The 12874-nt window shown below is 50.1% G+C and overlaps 1 protein-coding gene across 1 annotated transcript in view; it reads right to left on the reverse strand.

Moving 5' to 3' along the window:
* The window catches only part of KIF19 (kinesin family member 19), a 166326-nt gene that overhangs the window by 104472 nt on the left and 48980 nt on the right, over nt 1-12874 (reverse strand). The window contains exon 4 of the mRNA XM_068263807.1: nt 9113-9200. Coding sequence (XP_068119908.1) covers nt 9113-9200 — 88 coding nt within the window. The remainder of the gene's footprint in view (nt 1-9112; nt 9201-12874) is intronic.

Genomic DNA, 12874 nt, shown 5'->3' on the forward strand with positions numbered 1-12874 from the left:
GCACCATAGACTTCACCCTCCATGTACCTACAAACTCCCCCCCCCCCCGAACTGCACCACAAGTGGGCTGGCTGTCCCTTCTCCTCTACCCCGTGTAGGTAGCTACAGGTGCCCCTTAATACTGAGGGTTTCTCTAGCTACCTAATACTAAGTAGCTAGGGGTGCCCCTGACTAAGAGGAGATTTCATCAGTGGAATGCAGAGAGCCGGGCGAGTAACCTCTCATTTACACTCTGCTTGGGACTCTGTATAAGGAAGGAGGTAGGCACTAGGGGAGGGGAGTGAGCCGCCTTTCCATCATCAAGCGTCTGTAGGCACGTGCCTATAGTGCCTTATAGTAAATCCAGCCCTGCCCCTCCCCCATTCATGGACCGTGGACTCGCGAACCCATACTATGCCCCCAGTACAGGTAGTCAGGTATGGGTGCACCCAGTATAGGTAGCCAGCTAGAAGTGCTCCTAGTATAGGTTAGCTAGGTATAGCTGTCGCTAGTATAGGTTAGCTCGGTATAGCTGCCGCTAGTATGGGTTAGCTAACTATAGGTGCTCCTAGTATAGGTTAGCTAGGTATAGGTGCTCCTAGTATAGGTTAGCTAGGTATAGGTGCCGCCTGTATAAGTTAGGTAGGTATAGGTGCCAAAAGTATAGGTTAGCTCGGTATAGCTGCCACTAGTACAGGTTAGCTAGCTATAGGTGCTCCTAGTATAGGTTAGCTAGGTATAGGTGCCGCCAGTATAGGTTAGCTAGGTATAGGTGCCTTCAGTATAGATTAGCTAGGTATAGGTACCTTCAGAATAGGTTAACTAGGTATAGGTGTCTTCAGTATAGGTTGCTAGGTATAGGTGCCTTCAGTATAGGTTGCTAGGTATAGGTGCCTTCAGTATAGGTTGCTAGGTATAGGTGCCTTCAGTATAGGTTGCTAGGTATAGGTGCCTTCAGTATAGGTAGCTAGGTATAGGTGCCTTCAGTATAGGTAGCTAGGTATAGGTGCCTTCAGTATAGGTAGCTAGGTATAGGTGCCTTCAGTATAGGTAGCTAGGTATAGGTGGCTTTACTATAGGTAGCTAGGTATAGGTGCCTTCAGTATAGGTAGCTAGGTATAGGTGGCTTTACTATAGGTAGCTAGGTATAGGTGCCTTCAGTATAGGTAGCTAGGTATGGATGATTAACAGGAAGTAGAGTGTGTGTAAGCAGCTATGCAGAAGGAGGAGATCAGCGGCAAGTGAGACACAATTGGAGCGGGAAGAAAGCGAGTTGCTCATACGAGGCTTCCCTGCGCTTACTCTGCAAAGAGGGAGGAGCCACAGGGAGGGGAAGGGAGGGGAGAGTGAGGGAGGGAGAAGTCAGGCCCCCCTCCCCACGGCTGAGTCCCATTGTGGCCACGGCTTCCCACTCCATCACTGAGCCCCCCCCCACAGTGCCCCTGGTGGAGCCCCGCCTTGCATGCCCGTAGAAACGGGGATAGTTATCGGAAAGTAAAAATACAAGTTGCCTGGTTGCCAAGCTGAGCTTTTGGCTTCAGTTGACTGAAGGCTCGTACCCATGTCACGATTTTGTGGGCAGTTCTTCCGATGACCGGTGAGTGACGAGCGATCGTTTCATAATGTGGGTACAAGTGTGCAAATAGGTGGATGCTTTGCAATGCTCGTCAATAGCGATTGTCACGCTGGATCGGATCTTTAAGTTACAGACAACTCCCGAACAAAGTGCCGGCAACGTTTGAACTCTCATTGGCACCTGTCACATGACATTGCGTGTTCCTACGGGCAGGAAGATGGATCGGGGACCGCTTGTCATTGGGTGACGTCACTGTGATGCATCTTCAGTATTTAGCATGAGTTACTCCGGGAACAAGAATACAGCAAGAGGAGTCAACCCTTCAATACGCATCTGGAACAAGCGTGCAGCCAGCGGAGTCACACCTGGAACAAGCATGCAGCCAGCAGAGTCACGCCTGGAACAAGTATAGCAGTAGGAGAACAGAGGCGCCAGCAGGATAAAAGTGGATAAAAACTTTAAAATTTGCTGGGAGGAAGTGGTGGACTTACCTCCATAAAGCAGACACGAAAGACTGTCTGAATAGTAGTCACATTTATTAATTAGTACCCCTAAACAGTGCAACGCGTTTCGCAGGCCCAGCCCGCTTCATCAGGCAATAAAAATGGGGACAAGACAGAATTTCAGCAATAGCAGGTGTAGCGCCTCAGTGAAGAGACGCAATAAAAATGGGGACAAGACAAAATTTCAGCAATAGCAGGTGTAGCGCCTCAGTGAAGTCTCTTCACTGAGGCGCTACACCTGCTATTGCTGAAATTCTGTCTTGTCCCCATTTTTATTGCCTGATGAAGCGGGCTGGGCCTGCGAAACGCGTTGCACTGTTTTGGGGTACTAATTAATAAATGTGACTACTATTCAGACAGTCTTTCGTGTCTGCTTTATGGAGGTAAGTCCACCACTTCCTCCCAGCAAATTTTAAAGTTTTTATCCACTTTTATCCTGCTGGCGCCTCTGTTCTCCTACTGCTATACCGTGTCCACCCCTGGTGGAGGGGTGATCTACCCCCTTTCGCATCTACAGAGAGCGACTTCTTATCCCTGAGTGAGGACAGGTCTAATCTCCTCACCTGCCTATACAGTGGTTGCCTGTGTGGTAACCCATGTTTGTGAGTATAATTTTCTCACGATAACCTTTACTTCATTTATGCTTAACATACTACACTATATTGGGCTCTCGGTTTCTCTACTCTTTACGCCTGGAACAAGCACGCAGCAAGCAGAGTCACGCCTGGAACAAGCATGCAGCCAGCAGAGCCACACCTGGAACAAGCATGCAGCCAATGGAGTCACACCTGGAACAAGCACGCTGCCAGCAGAGTCCCACCTGGAACAAGCAAGCAGCCAGCGGAGTCACATCTGAAACAAGCAAGCAGCCAGCTGAGTCACGCCTGGAACAAGCATGCAGCCAACGGAGTCACGCCTGGAACAAGCATGCAGCCAACAGAGTCCCATCTGGAACAAGCATGCAGCCAACAGAGTCACACCTGGAACAAGCATGCAGCCAACAGAGTCACACCTGAAACAAGCTTGCAGCCAACAGAGTCACACCTGAAACAAGCATGCAGCCAGCAGAGTCACACCTGGAACAAGCATGCAGCCAGCAGAGTCACACCTGGAACAAGCATGCAGCCAGCAGAGTCACACCTGAAACAAGCATGCAGCCAGCAGAGTCACACCTGGAACAAGCATGCAGCCAGCAGAGTCACACCTGGAACAAGCATGCAGCCAACAGAGTCACACCTGAAACAAGCATGTAGCCAGCAGTCACACCTGGAACAAGCATGCAGCCAGCGGAGTCACATCTGAAACAAGCAAGCAGCAAGCGGAGTCACGTCTGGAAAAAGCATGCAGCCAGCTGAGTCACGCCTGGAACAAGCATGCAGCCAGCGGAGTCACACCTGGAACAAGCATGCAGCCAACAGAGTCACATCTGGAACAAGCATGCAGCCAACAGAGTCACACCTGGAACAAGCATGCAGCCAACAGAGTCACACCTGAAACAAGCATGCAGCCAACAGAGTCACACCTGAAACAAGCATGCAGCCAACAGAGTCACACCTGAAACAAGCATGCAGCCAACAGAGTCACACCTGAAACAAGCATGCAGCCAACAGTCACACCTGAAACAAGCATGCAGCCAACAGAGTCACACCTGAAACAAGCATGCAGCCAGCAGAATCACACCTGGAACAAGCATGCAGCCAGAGGAGTCACACCTGGAACAAGCATGCAGCCAGCAGAGTCACACCTGGAACAAGCATGCAGCCAGCAGAGTCACACCTGAAACAAGCATGTAGCCACCAGTCACACCTGGAACAAGCATGCAGCCAGCGGAGTCACACCTGGAACAACCATGCAGCCAGCAGAGTCACACCTGGAACAAGCATGCAGCCAGCAGAGTCACACCTGAAACAAGCATGCAGCCAGCAGAGTCACACCTGGAACAAGCATGCAGCCAGCAGAGTCACACCTGAAACAAGCATGTAGCCAGCAGTCACACCTGGAACAAGCATGCAGCCAGCAGAGTCACACCTGGAACAAGCATGCAGCCAGCGGAGTCACACCTGGAACAAGCATGCAGCCAGCAGTCACACCTGGAACAAGCATGCAGCCAGCAGAGTCACAGCTGGAACAAGCATGCAGCCAGCAGAGCCACACCTTGAACAAGCATGCAGCCAGCAGAGTCACACCTGGAACAAGCATGCAGCCAGCAGAGTCACACCTGGAACAAGCATGCAACCAGTGGAGTCACACCTGGAACAAGCATGCAGCCACTGGAGTCACACCTGGAACAAGCATGCAGCCACTGGAGTCACACCTGGAACAAGCATGCAGCCACTGGAGTCACACCTGGAACAAGCATGCAGCCACTAGAGTCACACCTGGAACAAGCATGCAGCCACTGGAGTCACACCTGGAACAAGCATGCAGCCAGAGGAGTCACACCTGGAACAAGCATGCAGCCAGCAGAGTCACACCTGGAACAAGCATGCAGCCAGCAGAATCACACCTGGAACAAGCATGCAGCCAGTGGAGTCACACCTGGAACAAGCATGCAGCCAGTGGAGTCACACCTGGAACAAGCATGCAGCCAGTGGAGTCACACCTGGAACAAGCATGCAGCCACTGGAGTCACACCTGGAACAAGCATGCAACCACTGGAGTCACACCTGGAACAAGCATGCAGCCACTGGAGTCACACCTGGAACAAGCATGCAGCCACTGGAGTCACACCTGGAACAAGCAGGCAGCCAGCAGTGTCACACCTGGAACAAGCATGCAGCCAGTGGAGTCACACCTGGAACAAGCATGCAGCCACTGGAGTCACACCTGGAACAAGCATGCAGCCACTGGAGTCACACCTGGAACAAGCATGCAACCACTGAAGTCACACCTGGAACAAGCAGGCAGCCAGCAGAGCCACACCTGGAACAAGCATGCAGTCAGGTGTGAAATTACAAATATTATTCCTACTTAACGCTAAATCGTATGGCATTTCAAGGGGTTTACCTTAAAAGAAATTTGTTTAGAAGGAAAGAGAAGGACTTCTGTCAAGCTTCTATGGTTGTCCTTATTCCTGTAGGACTTCTCACCTCACATCCTGTCCTAGTTCCTGATTTCAGCAGTGCAGTAAGTGAAGAGAATGTTGCCATCAGGGACACAGACAGCAATAAGCCTGTCATATACATGTCTTTATTACTGTCATGGCCCATGGGGAAATTTCCCCTACAAAGGATTTTATCTAAGCCATCCGCAGATTCCACACTCCCTTCACTACGCTGCAGAATTTACAAGCTCTGCTGGATTTTGGCTTTGCATTCATGTGATGTACAACTAGAAGACAGGTTAGTAGAATTAGGGATTCTTTTCGATAACATTTACTAAGAGAGACATTTAACGTAACGCAAGAACAGATATGACATGTAACCATCCAGTTCAGTCTAGAAACAGGTCACTGAACGTGGTGCAATTTTGGGACCAGCAGAGTTTTAGAGGAGGCATTTTTATTACACATCAGCCGCAGGTCCAGGTCTGGTCCCCAAGGATGCCTCAGTCTCGTTGCTGTAGCAACAGAGGATGCAGGTTTTCTGAAAACATGCCCATGCACAACTTCACCACTAAATTTAACTGTGTCTGTGCCAGCATCAATTGCAGGAGTACACGGGACATTTTATGCTCATTGCAGTTATACAGATGATGAAGATGAGGATGTGATACATTTAGGCAGTTCTGTTAATTTCTGAATCATTATAGAGAACAAGTCCCTCAGAAGAATCAGTGTAATGTCTTCACCACAGCCTGGAGACTAGAGACCGGAGGGGAGTTATTTAAAGGGAACCTAAACTGAGAAGGATATGGATTTTTCCTTTTAAAATAATACCAGTTGCCTGATTCTCCTGCTGATTCTGTGTCTAATACATTTAGCCACAGCCCCTCAACAAGTATGCAGATCAGGTGCTCTGACGGAAGTCAGACTGGATAAGCTGCATGCTTGTTTCAGGTCTGTGATTCAGCCACTGCTGCAGCCAAAGAGATCAGCGGGACTGCCAGGCAACTGGTATTGTTTAAAAGGAAACATCAATATCCCTCTCAGTTAAGGTTCCCTTTAACTACCCAACGACCGCATCACGCCAATGGCCGTGAACACGGCGGCTTCCCCAGAACCGCCTAACGCCAATTGGGTTCAGGTCCTGGAGCCGGCTACTGCAGGAGATCACGCGTGCATCCCCTGCTCGGGGCGGAGCTCCGCCTCGCCTTCAGTCTCGGCCAGCCTTAAAGCTGCAGTGGCCATTTTAGTAAAAATGTGCCTGGTCTTTAAGGGGGGGGGGGGGGGGGGGGGATTACCACTGTGGTCCTCAAGTGGTTAAAGAGGACATTTACTAAGATGTTATGAGAATTGCCACGTCTGACCTGGTTCTGTTCTGATACTCAGTGTTTTGATATCACACTGATCTCCTGCCTTCAGCACTGTCCACCACACAAGGGGCACTGCTACAAATCATGGTGGCCCACTAGCAAAACTTTGATGGGCCCACCAATGGTATGACAAGTCTGGCCACTATGGCTCCCTATCCCCCATTAAAGTGCTGCCATCATGCTTCCCCCCACAAAAGTGCTGTCACCATGACACTCCCCCCTCCCTCCCCACAGCAGTCAGCCAACAGTGTCGCCACAATGACATGACTCCCCCCATAACAGGGCTGCCATGACTCCCCCGACAACAGCGCCGCCACCATGACTCCTCCTCACAACAGCCAATAGTGCAGCCACCACCCTGCCTTACCCCACAAAAGTGCCACCTCCATGACTCTCCCCGTTACAGTGCCACCACCATGAATCCCCCCACATAGGTGCTACCATCATGACTCCCACCACAACAGCGCCACAACCATGACTCCCCCCACAACACAGACACCATCGTGACTTCCCGTCACAACAGCACCACGAGCATGACTCCCCCCACAACACTAGCACCACCGTGACTCCCCCCACAACAGATACTCTCAGGGCCAGTTCTAGACTTTTTGCTGCCTGACGCAAACTTCTGAAAATGCACCCCCCCCCCCCCTCCTTCCCGATCTGGAATGATCGCACAGCACTCAACAATTTGCACCACACGTTATAGCTATGGTACAATCAATAAAAAAAAAAAAAAACCATCAGTATGGGTAGGTAGGTAGCCAAGTATAGGTGCACCCTGTATAGGTCAGCCAGGTATAGTTGCCCCCAGTAAAGATAGTCAGTGTAGTTGCCCCCAGTATAGGTTAGGCAGGTAGGTGCCCCCAGTAGGTAGTCCGTATACTTGCCCCCCAGTATAGGTAGCCAGTATACTTGCCCCCAGGCCCAGTATAGGTAGCCAGTATAGTTACCCCAGGCCCAGTGTAAGTAGCCAGTATAGTTGCCCCAGTACAGGTACCTGGATAGGTAGTCCCCCCTCCCTCCCTGTGTCCGCCCCTGTTTTAAGGACTGTGTAGCGACGGACTGTGGCATGCAGGGGGCCGGGGACAGTTATACAGGGGGCGGCCGCCAAGAAGCTAAGACGATCCATGGCTGCGGAGAGGGAAAGAGGAGGGTGAGATGCCGATCCAGCGCAAAAGTTTTACTTGGCGACATGGGCGGGGTGGCGGTGGATACACCACCATGACTCCCCCCACAACAGTGCCACAACCATGACTCCCACCACAACAGTGCCACAATCATGACTCCCGCCACAACAGTGCCACCACTATGACTCCGAGCCACCAACAACAGTGCCACCACCATGAATCCCGCGACAACAGTGCCACAACCATGACTCCCACCACAACAGTGCCACCACTATGACTCCCGCAACAACAGTGCCACAACCATGACTCCCACCACAACAGTGACACCATTATGACTCCCGCAACAACAGTGCCACCACCATGAATCCCGCGACAACAGTGCCACAACCATGACTCCCACCACAACAGTGCCACCACTATGACTCCCGCAACAACAGTGCCACAACCATGACTCCCACCACAACAGTGACACCACTATGACTCCCGCAACAACAGTGCCACAACCATGACTCCCACCACAACAGTGCCACCACTATGACTCCCGCTACAACAGTGCCACAACCATGACTCCCACTACAACAGTGACACCACTATGACTCCTGCAACAACAGTGCCGCAACCATGACTCCCACCACAACAGTGCCACAACCATGACTCCCACCACAACAGTGACACCACTATGACTCCCGCAACAACAGTGCCACAACCATGACTCCCACCACAACAGTGCCACCACTATGACTCCCGCTACAACAGTGCCACAACCATGACTCCCACTACAACAGTGACACCACTATGACTCCTGCAACAACAGTGCCACAACCATGACTCCCACCACAACAGTGACACCATTATGACTCCCGCAACAACAGTGCCACCACCATGAATCCCGCAACAACAGTGCCACCACCATGAATCCCGCGACAACAGTGCCACAACCATGACTCCCACCACAACAGTGCCACCACTATGACTCCCGCAACAACAGTGCCACAACCATGACTCCCACCACAACAGTGACACCACTATGACTCCCGCAACAACAGTGCCACAACCATGACTCCCACCACAACAGTGCCACCACTATGACTCCCGCAACAACAGTGCCACAACCATGACTCCCACCACAACAGTGCCACCACTATGACTCCCGCTACAACAGTGCCACAACCATGACTCCCACTACAACAGTGACACCACTATGACTCCTGCAACAACAGTGCCGCAACCATGACTCCCACCACAACAGTGCCACAACCATGACTCCCACCACAACAGTGACACCACTATGACTCCTGCAACAACAGTGCCACAGCCATGACTCCCACCACAACAGTGACACCACTATGACTCCCGCAACAACAGTGCCACAACCATGACTCCCACCACAACAGTGCCACAACCATGACTCCCCCACAACAGTGCCACCACCATTACTCCCCCCCCCCCCACACAACAGCGCCATCACCATGACTCAACCCGCACCACCACACCAAGAGCAGAGGACTCACCTGTGGGGCCGTAGGCGAATACTGTTGCATTGTAACCAGATATGACTCCTTCTATTAGGCCTTTGGTAGTCAGGCGGTACACAGTGTCCTGCCAATCAGAAAGACAGATATTAGTGAATTTCTCTACCTAGGCTGCGTATCAAAATATAAATAAAATTACATTTTTTCAGATATTCCCTGGCATTAAAACACAAGGCAAGGAAAATATACTCTTTTAGTTTTGGCAACATATTAGCAAAGGGGTGGAGCTTCTGTGAAGATTTTATTGCTGTCTGCACCAGCATTGGAGAGACATCTTTCACTAAAGGTGGCCATACACTTATAGATTTGCAGCAGATTCAACCACCAGATAGATTTCGGTCAGATGCCCGTCAGGTCGAATCTGACAGGAATATATTGGATGTGTGCCACACACTAGGAAAAGATTTCTGAAATCTATTGAAAATCGATCTAAATGCATTATTGCACCATTAGATCCAATGCAACTCTATGGGCCATCGATCTGCTGCCAGCAGCAAATTAACCTATATTTTCCATCCTGTCAGATAGATAAAATCGATTGAAATCGGCAGCAAATCGATCGATTTGCTGATTTGAATGAATCATTTTCTGATTGATTGATTCTATAGAATCGATCTATTGAACGATGGCTGAAATCGACCAGTGTATGGGCCCCTTAACACTCACATCCTATTAGTTTTTAACTGTTACAAGAAATTAATAAAAATAAGTTTGATTTACTGTTTGATTTACTGTTTTACAAACATTTTAGTACTTGTTCAATTGCGAAGTGCTGAAGTTATTTTTTTACATAAGAGTAGAAATTATATCCTGGGGGAAAATTCAGGAGAAACGTTATTTAGATGTGGGCCAAAGTGAGAGGAAAATATTTGACCTGTTAATGTGACTGGAGCCTTGCTGCTGGTCTGACCGGGTGACATCACATTTTCCTCAGCACATTTTTACAATGAGGGCGTGTCCGAGACCACACTTGATGAGTGCGACAGTCTCATAGAAAAATAGACGTTCTCGGGCTCATAAAAATACTAAAAAGCTGTTCCTGCACTACAGAGATATGCAAAGTCATAGTGAACCTGGGGGTGAGGGCTTTGTGGACTTCTCCATGAGGGTCCCTGACCTGCATCGCTTGAAAAAAACCAAACAACATGTAAAAAGGAGACACCCTGATAAAAACGGCACTGGAGACGCCTGATAAAAACATTGCCAGAGACGCCCTGATAAATACAGTGCCACCCTAGATGGCAATGTTAATAGCTGCAATTAGCGGCTATTGGCAGTAATTTGGGCACCAGACACACAAAATAAAATAGCAAGCGCCAGGGCCATGCGCTATGACAGTTTGCATAGCAGGTGGCTGAGGTGCCCGCTATTTTATCGAGCACCAAATAGCCACTACTCGTGGCTATTAATATTGCCAACTGAAGTGGTGCAAAAAATATTGGCGGATAAAGTTAGGTACCGGCGAGGGGGAGTGGGGAGGGGCAATTAAGGTTAGGGGCGCCATCGGGGGGATTTAGGGTTAGGCGGTGGCAGGGGGGGGGGGGGGGGGATCAGTTAATGCCCCTCCCCCTGCGCAGACAGGGTCATATGCAGAGCTTCCACCCGCACGCTGCTCAGATGTCCCCCGCATGCCCGTCGCCGATCCTCGCCCAGCGATGTACTCCCTTGCTGGACAGGAAGTATGTCACTGGGATTCCCGGCTTACCCGTAATTTTTACGTCATTCCACGCATGCACAGCGACACCAATCAATTCAAATGGTTTCCTCTGCGCATTACAGTCAATGCACCGAGTTGCTGCAGAAGTGACACGGCAATGCGCTGTTGACTTTGCGGCGGGTCAGGTAATTCCGGCGCGATGTGATGCGGACAGTGTACTATGCCCTATACGCGTTATTTGCTGTTGCAGAAAGGGTAACGCAACATTAAAAAAAAGTGTATAGGTGTAAAAGAGGCCTGAATGAGCTCAGAAAGAGGCAGTACCCAATGGCGTGATATGGATTGGTAGACAACCATTGCAGAGGAAGTCTTAGGTGTGGTTTTTAGCATTGCAAATGAGGGTTCCACTCTAGTGGTTGTAGCTAGTTTCCAAATGCTGCACAAACATCTATCTGGGTCTATGAATGTTACACCAATGCTGTGACCAAATGAGGAAACAAACACAAGCAATAGTTGCAGCAGGTGCAACAAGTCTATGGTGTAGAATGTCTACACTGCTGGGCACCCAGTTTGGCCTCCAGTATAGCAACTCCCTCCATGAACCCTCAAACTCCTGATGGACCGAGCAGGAACAGAAGAGAAGGCCAGTCTCCTATAACCTACAGAAGAGAAGGCCAGCCTCCTATAACCTACAGAGGAGAAGGCCAGCCTCCTATAACCTACAGAAGAGAAGGCCAGCCTCCTATAACCTACAGAGGAAGAGGCCAGCCTCCTATAACCTACAGAAGAGAAGGCCAGCCTCCTATAACCTACAGAGGAGAAGGCCAGCCTCCTATAACCTACAGAAGAGAAGGCCAGCCTCCTATAACCTACAGAAAAGAAGGCCAGCCTCCTATAACCTACAGAAGAGAAGGCCAGCCTCCTATAACCTACAGAGGAGAAGGCCAGTCTCCTATAACCTACAGAAGAGAAGGCCAGCCTCCTATAACCTACAGAGGAAGAGGCCAGCCTCCTATAAACTACAGAAGAGAAGGCCAGCCTCCTATAACCTACAGAAGAGAAGGCCAGCCTCCTATAACCTACAGAAAAGAAGGCCAGCCTCCTATAACCTACAGAAGAGAAGGCCAGCCTCCTATGACCCAAAGTGCAGAAGGCCAGCTTCCTTTAACCTACAGAAGAGAAGGCCAGCCTCCTATAAACCTACAGAAGAGAAGGCCAGCCTCCTATAACCCAAAGTGCAGAAGGCCAGCTTCCTTTAACCTACAGAAGAGAAGGCCAGCCTCCTATAACCTATCATGAATGCCTCAAGTAGATTCAGTTTTGAACTCTGCCATTAGATGGTGGAGGATCTGCACCTGCACACCCTTGCATGTTGCCAGGGTTAAGTTCTGATTAAAGTTATTTCAAACTTACTGGCATCCATCCTTGGCGTTACTGGTGCACTAACTACGGTATCAGAAGCCAAAGATCTCCCTTTGCCCCAGTGTACACCGAGGCAAATCGTAATATTTGGGGACCTCTGAGTGAGGCTAAGGCCTAATACTGGCCCAAAGACCCACCACAATTCCTCATGGACGAAAGAGAGAGATCTGGATATCTCTGAGTGAGACAGAGGCCTAGCAACGGCCCAAAAACCCACCACAGTTCCTAGCAGAGAAAACACTCATCACGCAGAAGGGCAGGTAACACACACCAGAGCGCAAAGAGGCCACCTGATCTCACCAAGAAGGTAACACTATCCCTAAGACTTGTGTTTCCTCTCTCCTCTTTCTTAGCCCAGAGGTCTTTTCTAACACAGGAGCGATTTCTCCACAGACAAAGGAAGAGTGCCAGAAAGTAAAAGTGCAACACAGGAGGAAGTGAATGCCAAGGCAAGAGAACAGGCCAGAGTGTGCAAGAATGAAGGGGAACAGGGCTGGCCAGAAGGAGGACAATAGACAATGGCCAGGAGAATAAAGACCAGGGGAGGCAAGAGGGAAGGGGAGCGGACAACACAAAGCCAGGCCTTCATTAAAGCCTTCACTGATGATCGACAAGGCAGCAGCCGAGAGCAAATCAAGCCTTCACTGCCACACACCTGACCT

This window comes from Hyperolius riggenbachi, chromosome 12 (genome assembly GCF_040937935.1).
Source record: "Hyperolius riggenbachi isolate aHypRig1 chromosome 12, aHypRig1.pri, whole genome shotgun sequence".
Lineage (NCBI taxonomy): Eukaryota > Metazoa > Chordata > Amphibia > Anura > Hyperoliidae > Hyperolius > Hyperolius riggenbachi.